The sequence below is a fragment of the Pezoporus flaviventris genome, unplaced genomic scaffold (genome assembly GCF_033815535.1).
Source record: "Pezoporus flaviventris isolate CSIRO_AGI_PZ_B2104156 unplaced genomic scaffold, CSIRO_AGI_Pfla_v1 ptg000054l, whole genome shotgun sequence".
In the NCBI taxonomy this organism is placed as follows: Eukaryota; Metazoa; Chordata; class Aves; order Psittaciformes; family Psittacidae; genus Pezoporus; species Pezoporus flaviventris.
The window spans coordinates 2,401,522-2,417,899 of record NW_026892602.1 but is presented as its reverse complement, the minus strand read 5'-3'; the positions used below and the strand labels follow the sequence as shown (position 1 = coordinate 2,417,899).

At 38.3% G+C, this 16,378-nt stretch overlaps 1 protein-coding gene across 2 annotated transcripts in view; it reads left to right on the top strand.

Annotated features, from left to right (window-relative positions):
* The first annotated feature begins 134 nt into the window (after positions 1-134).
* The window catches only part of DUS2 (dihydrouridine synthase 2), a 29,077-nt gene continuing 12,833 nt past the window's right edge, over positions 135-16,378 (top strand). Inside the window, exons 1-7 of one of the 2 annotated variants that reach the window (XM_061469016.1) lie at positions 135-273; positions 5,510-5,555; positions 7,346-7,437; positions 8,215-8,258; positions 9,061-9,121; positions 11,033-11,080; positions 15,408-15,473. In XM_061469016.1, coding sequence (XP_061325000.1) covers positions 151-273; positions 5,510-5,555; positions 7,346-7,437; positions 8,215-8,258; positions 9,061-9,121; positions 11,033-11,080; positions 15,408-15,473 — 480 coding nt within the window. In that variant the 5' untranslated portion in view covers positions 135-150. Of the gene's footprint in view, positions 274-5,509; positions 5,556-7,302; positions 7,438-8,214; positions 8,259-9,060; positions 9,122-11,032; positions 11,081-15,407; positions 15,474-16,378 lie in introns of those variants that run through there. The other variant, XM_061469015.1, reaches the window with a different exon arrangement.

The following is a 16,378-nucleotide window of genomic DNA, read 5'->3' as shown; positions in this document are numbered from 1 at the left end:
TGCCGTGGGAGCGCTGTTAGGTGTGACCAGGCCACACGCTGCTCCCACTTCCATTCCCGCCAAAGGAAAGTTCTGGGCGTTCACTAGTAGGAAAAGATATTCCATGTCGCTCTCCTGCGATTTTCTCTCTCAGGTATTGCCGCAACAGGAATGACGGTGAACACAGCTCTGTGTTTTAGAGGAAAGAAGATCCTGGCTCCAATGGTCAGAGTGGGAACATTGCCTATGCGTCTTCTTGCTCTGGACTATGGTGCTGATATCGTGTACTGTGAGGTATGAAGGATACGCAGATGAGAGCGTCTTAACTAGTAACATAATTGTACAGAAAAGTACCATTAGAGTTTGTTTATTGTAGAACTTTTTCCTTCTACACATACTTTTCATTAGAAAAATGGAGAAAGGTCCCTGGCTAAAGGCATTTCCCTTTGAGCAGTCCTCAAGTTACACAAACCTGTATTTTAAGACTGTTTAATAATTTCAGTTTATTTAGACAAGACACGATAATTTCCTCACATTCTACTGGGTTTGGTTATTCTTGGTGTTTGGTTTTGTTTGGGTTTATTTTTTTGAGTCATAACATTGAAGGAAGCTTTAGACTGACATACTGTCTCACCTGGTTAGTTATGCTGTGCTAACCCAGAGCATCGGTATATACCCCTCACAGTGCTGCTGTCATTGTTGCTTAACCACTTTTCTTAAAGCTGACAAGTTGAGACCCCAGTTTGCTGCAGGTATCACTGGTAAGACTGCTCTGTAACTAAAGGTAATTAGTCTTCACTGTCTTTGTTGTTACAGTGCATCAGTATTCCCATTTTCTCCTTCAGCATGATTATTAGCTCTTCTATTGCACCAGTACAAGTTAAATAACTCAATTCAAAGAAAAAAAATAGTAAAGAGTTAAATATAATGTAAACATACCTTAAATACTGGTATTCCTGGGGAATATTAGATCTATACCAATAGAACAGACTGAAACAAACTGAGAATATGTCATTTATAATGTTCTTCAAGAATCTCTACAGCAGTAATCTTCTGAGTTTGCTCACTGCCCCTCTTTGGGGAAGGGAGAGATTTGTTCTGAGAGACAATATGCTGTTTTTATCTTGGCCACAGCTCACCTTTTGTCTCTAGCTTCTGGAATTACAAGTAATATTTATTTATTTGGATCAGCTCCATGTGAAATAATTATTGCTGAAAAATGTGTTTTTTCTTGATTTCAGTAAGGCATTTGATACTTTCTCCCACAGCATCCTCACAGATAAGCTGAGGAAGCATGGGCTTGATGATCGGGTAGTGAGATGAATCAAGAACTGGTTGGAAGGAAGAAGGCAGAGAGTTGTGGTCAGTGGGGCAGAATCTAGCTGGAGGTCTGTGACTAGTGGAGTCCTTCAGGGGTCGGTGCTGGGACCAGTGCTGTTTAATATTTTCATCAACGACCTGGATGAGGAAACTGAATGTACCCTCAGCAAGTTTGCTGATGACACTAAACTGGGAGGAGTGGCTGACACACCAGAGGGCTGTGTTGCCATTCAGCGAGACCTGGACAGGCTGGAGAGTTGGGCGGAGAGGAACTTGATGAAATTCAACAAGGGCAAGTGTAGAGTCTTGCATCTGGGGAAGAACAGCCCCATCTACCAGTACAGGTTGGGGGCTGACCTGCTGGACAGTGGTGAAGGGGAAAGGGACCTGGGGGTCCTGGTGGATAGGAGGATAACCATGAGCCAGCAATGTGCCCTTGTGGCCAAGAAGGCCAATGGCATCCTAGGGTGCATTAGAAAGGGTGTGGTTAGTAGGTCAAGAGAGGTTCTCCTCCCCCTCTACTCTGCCTTGGTGAGGCCGCATCTGGAATATTGTGTCCAGTTCTGGGCCCCACAGTTAAAGAAGGACAGGGACCTGCTGGAGAGAGTCCAGCACAGAGCCACAAAGATGATTAAGGGAATGGAACGTCTCTCTTATGAGGAGAGGCTGAGAGAGCTGGGACTCTTTAGCTTGGAGAAGAGGAGACTGAGGGGTGACCTCATCCATGTTTACAAATATGTGAAGGGTGAGTGTCAGGATGATGGAGCTAGGTTTTTTTCAGTGATGTCCAGTGATAGGACAAGGGGCAGTGGCTGTAAACTAGAGCATAGGAGGTTCCATGTGAACATCAGGAAAAATTTCTTTACTGTGAGAGTGACAGAGCACTGGAACAGGTTGCCCAGAGGGGCTGTGGAGTCTCCTACATTGGAGATATTCAAGGCCCACCTGGACAAGTTCCTGTGTGATGTACTGTAGGTTACCCTGCTCTTGCAGGAGGGTTGGACTAGATGATCTTTTGAGGTCCCTTCCAACCCTTAGGATTCTGTGATTCAGAAGAACTCTCAAAATTCAGTAGAATAGTTGCTGCTGTCTGATACAAAATGGGAGTAATAAGGTGTGTTTTTCTTTTTTGACAAACAGTAGTTAACAGCTTCCCAGTTTATGAATTATGACCTTTGCTTTATGTGGGAATAAGTGAGAATACCTTTTCTTATTCTCTGGGAGGTTAACTGTAGATCGTTGTTGCGGATTAAGCCCAGCCAGTAACTCAGCACCATGCAGCCACTCGCTCACTCCCCTTTTTATGCCCCCACCTCCAGACAGGATCAGAGGAGAATCAAAAGAATATAAACCTCACATGTTGAGATAAGAGCAGTCCAGTAACTAAAGTATAATATAAAACTAATAATGATAACAATAAGGGAAGTAACAAGGGAGAGAATATAAAACTAAAGAAGGAAGGGGAAAAAAAACAATAAACTCAAGTGATGCACAATACAATTGCTCACCACCCACCAACTGATACCCAGCCCAACCCGAGAAGTGATCAGTCCCTTCCAGGTGACTCCCCCTAGTTTCTGTACTGGGCATGATGTGCTGTGGTATGGAATAGCCTTTTGGCTAATCTGGGTCAGGTGTCCTGTCTCTGCTATCTCCTAGCTTCTTGTGCCTCTCCACTTGCAGAGCACAAGAGACTGAAAAGTCCTTGATCAGAGTTAGCATTACTTAGCAACAGCTAAGACATTGGTGTGTTAGCAGCATTGTTCTCAGACTGAAGCCAAAACACAGCATCGTACCATCTACTAAGAAGGAGCAAAATAATTTTACAGCTAAACCCAGGACATTCATGAATAGAGAAATTACATGCAGTTACAGTGTCTAGAAGTCTTAGGCACTAAAAATGAGTGAGGCTTCAGACAGCCATGGTACTTTCTAGTATCTCTTACGCTTACTGGTAGCAAAGAGCCTTGTTACTGTGCAGCTACTGGATTTCTAACCACAGATGTGACAGGGCCATTGTATAGAACATCAGTGGAAGCTAGTAATGTAGAAATTGTTGATTTAAATTAAAAAAACAGGTCAACCAAGCCACACACATAAAGGTATTGCTTTGCTTACTGTTGAAGTCACAGGGTATGAGAAGTTGCTTAATTCAGTATTGTAAACTGTATAGTTAAACCAGTTTCTTCTTCACACATTTTGCTATAATACCTGTATTATAGAGAAACTGTACCTCAAAAGGTACAGAAAGGGAAACTGTACCTCAAAAAAGGAGACCCCCAAACATAATTAAGTTGCAGTATATAACAAAACCTGTAGTGTGGAAGTTAATCATGTAACCAAACACTTGTGGCAGTTTTTTTCATCTCACCTCAAAAATAAGGTCTCCTACATGGTCTTCTCCCCTTCCCAACATTGCAGTGGAGAGACAGGAGAGGTAAGATGCCTTTGACATTGATTAGTGCTTGTAGTTAGGTAACTGTCTTAATAGATTTTATAAGAAAAACTATGCTTTGTAGGTTTTCTTCAGAGCTTACAAGATAGCAGAAAATATTGCTGTTCAAGGCAAATATACTGCAGTTGTTTGGAAACAGAAAAGTAGAGATAAATACATTTTGTAACTTTTTCTGTATGGTAAGGTTTCATTTTCTGATTTATCCTTTTGTCTTACAATTTCCCTCCCAGTCCCTTCCACATTTTAGAACTCAAAGCTGTTTCAAACTTAACATGTATAGTACCTGATGAGGAGCATTAGTTTAAAAAGTTACATTAAAAACATTACTTGTAAGACCTATAGTCTTATGACCTATAGATTGAGACTAACCTAATTTATTGCATGTCTGTGTCTTACCTGTAAATCTGTAGGTCTTAAACCTTGTCTTATTTGCTAAAATAGAGATTCTGTAATAGACTAAACTTGTTCAAGTAACTAACACTTATACCATGGGAGGGTTTTTTTTTCCCGTCAATTTATGTAGCAGTTGGATTAACAGCTGCATATATCAGCAGCTAACAAGTTATATTGGCTCAGGCTGTAGCCCTTTGTCAATTAAAGGCAGTTCTTAGTAAGTTGAGTTGCATAAATCTGCAATTAAGCTAATATATGTAGATTGAAGTTCAGGGCCTTTTCTAAAGGAAAGGCAGAAATTCTGGAAGGATGGTAACTGTAGAGTAGGTTCTTCAGTAAAGGTCAACACGAAGCTTCATTTTGTCTTTTAATAAATACAGAGAACTGCTGTCCTGGGTTCAGCAGTAGCAGTCATTTTTTCTCCTTCTTAGTAGGTGGTGCAGTGCTCTGTTTTTGACTTTTGGCCTGAGAACAGTGCTGATAACACCGATGTTTTTAGTTACTGCTCAAATGTTTGGTTTGACCAAGGACTTTCTGAGTCTCATGCTCTGCCAGGGAGGAGGGGAAGCTGGGAGGAAGCAGAGACAGGACACCTGACCAAAACTAGCCAAAGAGGTATTCCATACCACAGCATGTCATGCCCAGGATATAACTGAGAGTTACCCGAAAGGGTTGGCTCACTGCTCAGTCAGGCTGGGTATTGATGGGTGGTACTGTATTCTCTTCCCTTGTTATTTCCCTTATCATTATTATTATTGGTGGCAGCAGCAGTGATGTGTGTTATACCTTGGTTACTGGGCTGTTCTTATCTCAACCTGTGGGAGTTACATTCTTTTGATTCTCCACCCTGTCCCTCCAGGAGCGGGGTGGGGGTGGGGGGAAGAAAATGGGGGGAAGTGAGCGAGAGGGCTGCATGGCTGACTTACGGCCTGGGTTTAAACCACGACAACTGCTCAAACTCCGGGTTACAGTAAAGAAGTTTTAAAGGTTTAGCTGCTATTTTGTTCACCTATGTGTTTGGCCAGTACAAATCTACACTGATTCTTTAGGTGGTCTGTTGCTAAAGTGTTAGTTATCTTCCCCTTCTACTCTAGGTGCTTTGTTTCTGTCTTGTTAGATAGGTATTAGAAAAAAATGCTTCTTCATAGAATTATGTGAGCACATTCATATGTTCAGATTTTGAAACTTCATTTCATATTTTGGAACTTCAGTTGAGCAAGTTGAATAGTTAATATCTTGTTTTCATTTGCATTCTTTTTTTATATTTGGTACATCCAGATATTTAATAAAATGGGCAACTGCTTAAGACTGGGTGACTTAAACACTTCAACTCACTTAGGTATTTTTATTATTTCTTATCAGGAGCTGATTGACATAAAGATGCTGCAGTGTAAGAGGGTTATGAATGGCAAGTATAGCATTTCTTTTGTTAATATCTGTAAACATTCTTTTGGCTAGATAAAAGGTAACTATTTTTCTCTACCAATTTTATCGTGATTACAGTGAGGTATCAGTATATATAATCTCTCTAAAGTGTGACTAGGGGCTCAAAAGTAGCTTTTGAAGCCATGGCAGTGGGGTTGGACCTTGATGATCTTAAGGTCCTTTCCAACCCTGACTATTCTAGGACTCTATGATTCTACTTTACGCCTGTCTTCTGCTCTATAGTTTCAAACTTTCAGTTTCCCTTCTTTAGGAATTTTAATAGTTCAGTTAGTGCCCTTCAGAAAAAGCATAAACTCTTTTTTGAGAATAGGGCTAATGCATTAGTAGGTGACTTCTTTTTTGGTGCCCTAACACAAGCTCTTTCTCCACCATTGACTTAGTTTATTGCAAGGATTTGATGAGTATTCTGTTAAAAAACTGAGTCACTGAGTGTGCAGGTATAGGCCTTCTGAAGTTAAAAGACTTCACACGCCTTCTAAACTTAAATTTAAATTTTAGCTGGTGGAATTACGTCTTCCTTTTTTTGTTATTAATAAAAATGGGATTGGTTTTGGAAATCCATAATTAAAGTTTCAGCATTATGCTTCCTGGCAGCAGGTGAAAGAAACTAGAAACTAGCTGGAATAGGCAGGATATTAAGGTTCCAATGCATTGCTTTAAGTGTCAAAACTTTAATTTTATGTGGGTTAAGAAGACAAATAATACAATTGTAATTAATACAGATAACCTGTCTCAATTCTGTATCTCTATACTGGCTTCAGCCTCACTATTGCTTTCATGTCTTATACTAAACGGTAAAAACTTACTTTTTGTTTTTTGGTTGGTTTGTAGTGATTTTATGTGTTTGGGGTTTTTTGGTTGGTTGGTTTTTTGTTTAATTTGTGGGTTTGTTGGTTTGGGTTTTTTTCCACCCTGGAAATTTTACTGTATATGTGGTAATATAAAATCTGAGCAAAACTAATATTAGTTACAAAGGCTTTTAGTTTTTTGAGAAAAGTTTTATAGTGTCCAAGAAAAATTCATTTGGACTGCAGTAGAGACAGTTTTCAATCACAAGTCTTTGTAAATGTGAATGCTCCATCCCTGGCAGTGTTCAAGAGCAGGATGGACAAAGCCTTGAGTGAGATGGTTTAGTGTGAGGTGTCCCTGCCCATGGCAGGGGGGTTGGAACTAGATGATCTCAAGGTCCTTTCCAACCCTAACTATTCTATGATTCTGTGTTTCTATAAATGTTAGCTATTTACGACATTATAATACACACAGCTTTTAGTCTACTGCAGCAAGGAAGCAAGACATACAGGATCTCACAGTCTGTCATTCTTTTATTAACTTGAGGTTCATGGGCTAGATGTGGCCTAATACGATTTTCACAGAGAAGTTCTTAAAAAGTTATCTTTGGGACCTCCCCAGCTGGGCGGCATCAGGAACAGTTGCTTATAGTGTCCATGCAAGGGAACAGAAGTCCACTACAAATCTTTTTTTTCCTACTGCCCCTTCCTATTCTGGCTGATTCATCCTTAGACTTGTTCTGGGTCTTATGCTTTGCCAAGAAACAGGCTAGGGATGATTTAGGAAGTGCTAAGGGAGGGAAACGGTAATGTGCAAAAAAATGTGCTGCAAAGATATGGAGGAGGTAGGATGCCATTAGTTCTGTTGTTCACAGAAGGCTTACTTGATAGCAAAATTACACAGTCATCTGACTTCCTTTATGATAACATTTGTGTATGATTTTTGTCTTCTCATTTCATATAGAAGTACTTGAAACGGTGGACTTCATTGCACCTAATGAAAGAGTTGTTTTCAGAACCTGTGAAAGGGAGAGGCAGTGTGTTGTCTTTCAAATGGTAAGAAACCAACCACAGGTACTCTGCTAGTAACAACGTGGTTAAGGTAGTGCTAGTAACATTAACCGAAGTCTAAAGCAGCTGTTTGTATTGTAGACTATCAAATTTCTTGATGCTTCAGGTGGAGGTAAAATTTCACACCAGATCTGTTGCAGAATTTCTGTTCTTTGATCAAGATGCTGCCTTATAAGCTCCCCATACAGCTGTTTTCAGAAGAGGTGATTAAGATGAATTCTGCTCTCTGTGGCAGCAGCCTGGTTTTGTAATCAGTATCTTTGATACATTTCTAAATGTACCAGCTATAAATTACGCTGCTGTTTGATCACGAGTTTAAGTCTTAACACTATTCAGTAAAAAGTCTCACTGGAAGGACTGAAAGAAATGGCATTGGTTAGTGTAGATAAGAGAGTGTTAATGTCTGCATATGACATTACACAAATGGATTAAAGTCTGCTAGAGAAAAAAAGATACTAATTTACTTTTTGAGACCTCTTTATGTAGGACAAGCGGTGATTGGGGTTGGTGGGAGGGAAGGACTAAACTGCATTAGGTACTGAAAAAGACCTTTTTCAATGGCAGTAACAGTCCTGGAATAGGTAGAGGCTGTAGAGTTATTAGTAATGGAGCTTCTTAACAACATGATAAATAAATATCTAATTTGATGGGCTTAGAACATTTGATACTGCTGTAGGTTAATATGTGTATCTGCAAGTGAGTGCATTTATTTTATTAGTTTGATGTATTTTATAATTATAAATCCTCTTGTTCTACCAACAGGGTTCAGCAGATGCTGAAAGAGCCCTAGCAGTAGCTAAACTTGTGTAAGTCATCTTCTCTCACTCCTTCCTACCATGGGTTTGTTTGTTGTTTGTTTGGTTTGGTCTTTTTTACAGAGGAATTGTTTTGGAAGGCATTTTTTTGTGAGAGTATCAAGGTAGGTCTTTATAGGACCAAGAAAAGTTCTAGAGGGGCTGCACAGTGAAGTGTAGCATCTCAAAAGGCCAGTGATATAACTACAACTTCTATTGAAAATTCTTGCTCAAAGCAGAAGCTTCCTAAGTTCTTTACTGGAATTGATGGTTTTATGTTGGTGCAGTGTGTCCTTGATGTCTCCAATATGAATTTTTCCTGGGTATTGCAGAGCTGCAAGTAAGACAGATATGCCTGAAAATGTCTCCTACTGCTTGTGGTTTGAAGTCCCCAGGAAAGTATTGTACAGAAATAAATGTGTACCTCAGACCTTTTTAAAAGATGGTTTTAAGCCTCCATTTAAAATAGATGGGCATTTCAATAGGACTTGCTTTAGTTATGGTGGTGAATTTAGTGGTGGATATACTTACACATACTTAACCCTGTATAAACATATTTAAGATGAGTTTATGCAGCTTCTGCGCAACACTGGTCATTGAAACCTGTGGACTAACTGATCTTTAGGCCACAGTTAAAATAAATATGTAACTTCTTATATAAGTGAGAAGCTAAAAATTCAGAAGTCCAAATAAAAACCTTAAAGTCTCATTTAAGCCTTAACAACGAAACAGGTTTCCTGGAAAGATGCCTATTTGCTGATTCTTGCTCTAATATGCTAAGAAATATTTTAATTGTTTCTTTCTTTTCTTTCAGAGAGAATGATGTAGCTGGTATTGATATCAACATGGGATGCCCAAAGGAATATTCTACTAAGGTTACTTTTAAATAAGCTTTTTCATTCTTGGAGATGCGCAATATGTGTTCCGTTTTTTTTTTTGAGTTGAACAAATTTAAGCAGTAAAGTTTTCATGCAGTTGAACTTGAGTTCATTTTTTGCAATAAATAAAAGATTCTTGAAGTTGTCATGGCTGTAAGACAGTAAAGTCTTACTCTATTAGTAATCTCTCTTGAGAACAGGTTTGGTCCTATAATTAAACATGCAATATCCTTAAGTGGGTAAGCATGTATGTAGTTTGTAAGCTCAGGTTATTGTGGAGCAAGTGGTGGTTGTATTTGCTGTCAAAATGACTGCTGAATATTGAGAAAAACATAGTGAGGTTGCTAAATTGTATTACTGTACAAAGTTTAGAATTCTGGAAACTCTGTCAGGCTGTGTAAGGTGGAATAAAATAAAGGGTTTGTTAAGGTTTTTTTAATGCCTTCCTGAGGTCACAAATCTGTTGAACGAGTGAAATATGTTTTGCTTAGCCTTAATAGGAGTCATAGTTTGTCATATGAGCAAGCAAACATTGGCAGTTTATGAATCCTGACTTCAATTATTGGTCAGTTTTAAGTGTGAGGAGGATAGATCAGTTAAAACATGTTTTTTTTGAGTTAAACACATGCAGTTCTAAATTAGTCTTTTATCATCTGTGACTAAACAGAATAGTCAAGCTGTGTGCTAGCACTGTTAAGCCAGTTAGTGTATAGGTAAAGGATCAGTGAATTAGACCATGGATCTCCATTTTTATGTCAGATGTTCTTGCAGAATAGGTAAATATTGCACTTACCATTTCACTGCTTCTTAGTTTTGTAGGTTGGCTTTCACTCTGAAGAATAATTGCTTAAATTCTTCTAGTAGGTTCCATCTAACTTGTGAATAATTTTAACCCACATACATTTCTAGGATTTTTCTGGTTTTAATTCCATTAACTTCTTTGTTTTGATGATAACTATGAAAATAACAAGGTTAAGTGAGATATGGTAAAAATAAAAATTTGAATTTAAAAGAATGTGAAGTACTTATTTCCCCTGTTCTGGAGTCTTTATGTATTTAGATTCTGTTGTTTCAGAACTTTCTCTTTTATTCTACAGATAGCTTTTGAGATAGTGGTATTATCAAGGAATCATAGTCATGCTGAGGATGCATCGTTAAATTTAGAATGGTCTCATGGTACTTCCATTAATGTTTTCTTTAGCCTTTATTACTTTCTGTTTTCTACCAAATTACATGGAAGACTATTTTATCCTTCCACAGAATCCTATTTAAGAACAAAACACCAAAACATCCTCCCTGTGCTAGGATGAAAGATCGAAAATGTAAATGCTGGTGGTTAATCTCCAACAGTAGTTTTGGGTCAAAAAAATGCATACAATTTTGAACATATGTTTGCCTGTTGGCCTCCAGGTCTATGTATGCAAATGAAATACTGCAGAAAGAACAGCTAAAATACTAAGTTATTAAAGTGTTCATAATGTGTGTTCAATACAGCCACTTAATTTGTCTTAGTCTGTTTTTCTAACTGTAGCGTGTAGACAGAAACTATGGACATCAAGACCTCTCAAACATGGTATATAATGTTAAAACAATAAATCTGTTCAGCTGTCACTTAATGAGTAGAAATTGGATGATAAATGCTAAAAATGGCTTTTTGAAATCCTGTCTGCTCCATAAAGTAATGGGAGCAAGCTGGTGTCCTGAATTACTGCATAATTATTCTGATACAGTTCTAGGCAATGTTTCACCAAAGCATTCACTAATGCTCCTGCATTTTAGCTTTTGTCATCTTCCGCACCCACTTTTTGTTTTCCTCAGTATGACATAGTGCTTCTGCTGTGGTCTGCTATTAGGCAAAATAATTGAGTTGAAGAATATGCTTGTAACAATTTCTGTACTTTTTCCAAGGGAGGTATGGGAGCAGCACTGCTGTCTGATCCTGACAGAATAGAGTCTGTAAGTATCACCTTGTGGATTTTAGACTGCCTTGAAAAGTATTATATACTGTGGTGCTCTACTGGAAGGGGAACGAATGTATACAAGACAAATTTGTAAAAGCTAGAATGGATTAATCAGTTTTAAATACTGAAGTTAAGGTCATAGATAAATAATCCTGAGCTAGTTCTCCTTGTCCTTGTCTGCTACCTTCCTCCTTTTCAGTTTGAAAACTTTCACATGTGGTGCTACATTTGCAGAGGGAGGGGTTTTATGTGCATATGCTTTTAATTCTGTATGAAACACCATGTGTATCAGTATGAAAAAGGTTTGTAAGTATGTATATATGTGTATATATATTCACTTATATATCATAGAATCATAGAATAGTTAGGGTTGGAAAGGACCTTAAGATCATCTAGTTCCAGCCCCCCTGCCATGGAAGGGACACCTCCCACTAAACTGTGTCACCCAAGGCTCTGTCAAACCTGGCCTTGAGCACCACCAGGGATGGAGCATTCACAACTTCCCTGGGCAACCCATTCCAGTGCCTCACCATCCTAACAGGAAATAATTTCCTCCTTATATCCAATCTAAACTTCCCCTGTTTAAGTTTTAACCCGTTACCCCTTGTCCTGTCACTACAGTCCCTAATGAAGAGTCCCTCCCCAGCATCTCTCTATAGGCCCCCTTCAGATACTGGTAGGCTGCTATAAGGTCTCCACACAGCCTTCTCTTCTCCAGGCTGAACAGCCCCAACTTTCTCAGCCTGTCTTCATAGGGGAGGTGCTCCAGTCCCCTGATCTTCCTCGTGGCCCTCCTCTGGACTTCCTCCAACAGTTCCATGTCCTTTTTATGTTGAGGACACCGGAACTGCACACAATACTCCAGGTGAGGTCTCACAAGAGCAGAGCAGAGGGGCAGGATCACCTCCTTTGACCTGCTGGTCATGCTTTTGATGCAGCCCAGGATACAGTTGGCTTTCTGGGCTGGGAGTGCACACTGAAGCCGGCTCATGTTCATTTTCTCATCAACCAGCATGTCCAAGTCCTTCTCGGCAGGGCTGCTCTGAATCTCTTCTCTGCCCAGCCTGTAGCCGTGCCTGGGATTGCTCCCACCCAGGTGTAGGACCTTGCACTTGTCATGGTTAAACTTCATGAGGTTGGCATCAGCCCACCTCACAAGCGTGTTGAGGTCCCTCTGGATGGCATTCCTTCCCTCCAGTGTATCAACCGAACCACACAGCTTGGTGTCATCGGCAAACTTGCTGAGGGCACACTCAATCCCACTGTCCATGTCAGCGACAAAGATGTTGAACAAGATCAGTCCCAACACCGATCCCTGAGGGACACCACTTGTTACTGGTCTCCATCTGGACATTGAGCCATTGACCACAATTTTATATGTGTTTATATGTGTAAATACCTACATACAATAAATGTATTTATATGTATAAATACATATAAAAAAGATATATATACACATCTGTGTATATGTAATATAGTTATATAATTTTTTTTATTTTATTTTTTGCAAAGGACTTCTAAGCTTCCTGAGATTAAGCAGAGTCCAGACAATGCTCTGGGTTTCCAGGAACATTCTTAGTATTCAGTTATTTTATTTTCTTTCTGTATAAAGACTAGCTTCTTCATAATTCAGATGAACTGACTGTGAACTTTGTCCTGTTTCCCCATAGCTTTTAGTTGTTCACTGTATCTTCCTTCAGACTTCCTGGGGGCAATTCTAGTTCACAGTTTACTTCTCAGTAGTAACTAAATCGTGGTACACAGTAGCTAATGTTTTCATTCTTCATTCTTATACTATCAGAATTATGCAGATCCAGACAAAATAAAAATACCAAAAACATTTATCTGCCTTTTCCCATGGTACTCCTGAGTGTGTTTTGGTTTAAGGGTTCTTTGGTGTAGCTCAGTCTTTTGAAGAGACCAGACTTTCTTCACTCATTTGCATGACTCCTCTGAACCATAGCCAGTCTCTTTCTGATCCCTGCAGTTTCTGCCTTTTCCTTCTGTCTAAAATGTATGCTGAGTCAGTCCTTTGTAAGTCCTTCTTTTTATTGTGGTAACATCATTCAGCTTTGTAGGCTAGTAGGACTTACACAGTTTCCACAAGCAGATCCATTGGTTAGATACTATTCTTTGTAAGCTCAGATGTGAAAACAGGTTGTTTTGCATCATTTATTTCATTCTTTGAGGACGTGCCATTAGAAGGGCACGTTACAACCATGATAGAGTGTTAGCCTTTTGCCAAATCTAAGAATCTCTTGGTGTGAAGAGCCACATTGTTAGTGAAGCTGTATAAACCGACCATTCAGCAGCTGGAAGCATTACGAATTGTGCCAAAGCATGAGTTTAAGTACAATAGACTGGACCTGTTACTCGCTTTCATTAGCTGGTAGGAAAAACAAAAGTACAAGTGATCTAGTCGTGATCTCAAAATATTTTTGGCAATTGTATCACTCTCAATTTTCCAAAAGAGAGCACAGAATCAAATTTAAGTGTTGTCTGCAGAAAGTCAGCTAACAATGCAGAGCTGGAGCCAGAACCAAATTTTTTAAGGCCTACATGGTGTTCACCTAGATAGTGAATTAGGTAAGGTGGGTGATACCATCCAGAATTAAATTGTAATTTATAAAGTATGAGGTGATGAAGGCTGGAAGAAAAAAAAATAGGAGTGGGAATTGAGAGGAAAACAACAGGCTAGAAGTAAATCTAGCAAAAATTTCTCATAGGAATGAAAGGCAGTTGTAAATATGATTGTTAGCAGCTTCCCTTCCCCTCTACAACCATTACATTTCATTTCTGTCTTCAGAAGAGCAGGAAACTTGGTGTTCAAAAATTTGGAATTGTTCTTTTAAATTTAAGATGTTAATAGGGAGTAAAATTTTATGCATAAAACTTATTCTTAACTAGCTGCAAAGGGGAAACTAAACTCATAGTCTGCAGAAGGCAGCTGTAATTACAGTTCCAAATCAAGCTTTCCATATGATTAAAAAGTGTAGGGTGTGGTTCTCACGCTGGAATCTGTAATGAGGCTGACTGAGAGCTTGTAAGATTTGCTGATTAAGTTATTGCAGGAAAAACGGTATAGTGATGATGTTTGGAAAATTATGTCATTTCAGTTTCATTTCTATGCAAATACAGTACATATTAAAAATACTGAAGAGGAGTTTTAGATATTTTTCTTGGACCTTACGGTTTTATTTGAGAGAATCCTACTTAGGAAAGATTTCAGTAGCCAGTGCAAGCTGACACTTGCCAGATGTTAAGGGCTTGTGAGTGCTAGCTATAGCAGCTCTTTTTTGTATTTAGAACCTAATAATGCAGTAACTAAAATTCAAGTTTCACAGTATACAAAGCTTTGAAGGAAATAATTTACCTGCGGTACCATCCATTTTATAAAAGAGAAGTGTACTCAGACTAGCATGTGTGATAATATCTCAAAAAACAGTTGAAAACCAAATACTTTTCTGGTGACAATCAGGATCAGTTGATTTCCACTCTTTTATTTAGACAGCTATTGAATTTCTGGTACCACTTATTGTATAGTTATGCAGTGATTTAAACATATATAGGTCATTATGTGACCCTTTCAAGTATGGTCTGTTGGTCTTAAATTCAGCCTGTGAAAAGGAGATTTTGTGTAGCCTAGTTCTTAAATGGTTAAACTAACAACTGCTCATTTATCTGCTTACTCTGTTTTAATGAATAAAATGTGGTTTGTGTTAAGCATGGAATTCAGTTTATAATTTTTGTTTTCTTTTAGAAGATTTAATGATGTTGTTTGAGATTTCCTTTTCAATTTTTCATTTTCAAGACTTTCATTTTTTAAAAAAGAATCTATTTTTCTGGAATACTTATATTTACTTTTCATAAGAAGCTCACAGCTCAAAAGCTGTGAAAATAGCTGCATTAAAATGAAAAATTTTTGCACTTTATTTTGAAATTATCAGAGTTTACTGGTTGCCTCATTCCAAAAGCAGTATTGAAACATCAGAAGCAGATAATAGGTTTATAAAAATCCAATTAAAATAAAAAAAATATTGGAAATAAAAATTATCTGGACTAGAAATAGGTTTGTATATTAATCAGATAAAATGATATACTTAATTGACTGCATGTATCTGTCTAGCATGTAAGATTCTTCATAGAGGAGCACTAACTAGTGTTACATTGTTCTAATTTCTTTGTATCTTCAAGAGAGAAATAGAGGAACACTAACTACTATTACATTGTGCTTATTTCTTTGTATCTTCAAGAGAGAAAGCAGGAGAGCTTTATTAATGTCACTGTTGTGATCATGTTTTTCTTTCTTTTCCTTTTTCCAGATACTGACTACCCTTGTTAAAGGAATTTGTAAACCAGTAACCTGCAAAATCCGCATTTTGCCCTCAGTAAGAACAAATTGTTATGCTAAAGTGTGTAGTTGTTGCTTATTTCTGTGATTGAAAAATGAATTAAGATGTACAGTATTCTAATATACTGGCATTTTAGACCTGCTATTGTAAAATAGCACTTGGAATTATAATTTCTCTTTGGGATGCTGTCATGACCTGAAAGGTTATCTGTCTTTTGGGTGTATAGATACCATGATGGTGGGTTTCTTGGATTCCATGATACACAAGGACTCAGAAACTTTTAGCCTCTGAATTCTTCAACTTTATTAAATTACAACAAATAGCACAAAAACCACCACAGTAAATATGCTAAATAAAGCAAGATACAAGTATATCTATCTCAAGCTATTACACATTATTAGCAGAAATAAATAATAATATGACAGCAATGATTAATATGGCAGCAATCAGTTATAGCAACAATTGGTAACAGAAACGAGTGTGCATATACTATTATAGGTTAGTATGAACTTACCAGTAGTGAAGCAACTTTATCAATAATACAACAGCAGATCTGATATAATTCTTTATGCATATACATATGTATGTTCATGGTATAAGTCTGCTATGAGGTGCATTAGACAGATCTCAGAAGGAAACCACACCATCCCAGACAGAAGGAAAAAGTGATCCCAGAAGGGAACCCAACCATCCCAGGAGTAGGAAGACAAACTGAACCGACTCCAAAAGTAGGCCTGGATAGGGACCAATAAAATAACAGAGACTCACTCCAAAGATTTTCTGTGTCATGGAGTTTGGAGTCAGCCAGGCATCCTTGGCACAAGTCAGAGATCTCATAGAAAATTTACGTGAAGACTTTAACCTGTTTAGGAAAAAGAAAAGTATGTCCAGCATGGGAACTTGTCAGAGAGGCACTATTTTTGGATAAAAATGAAATAATT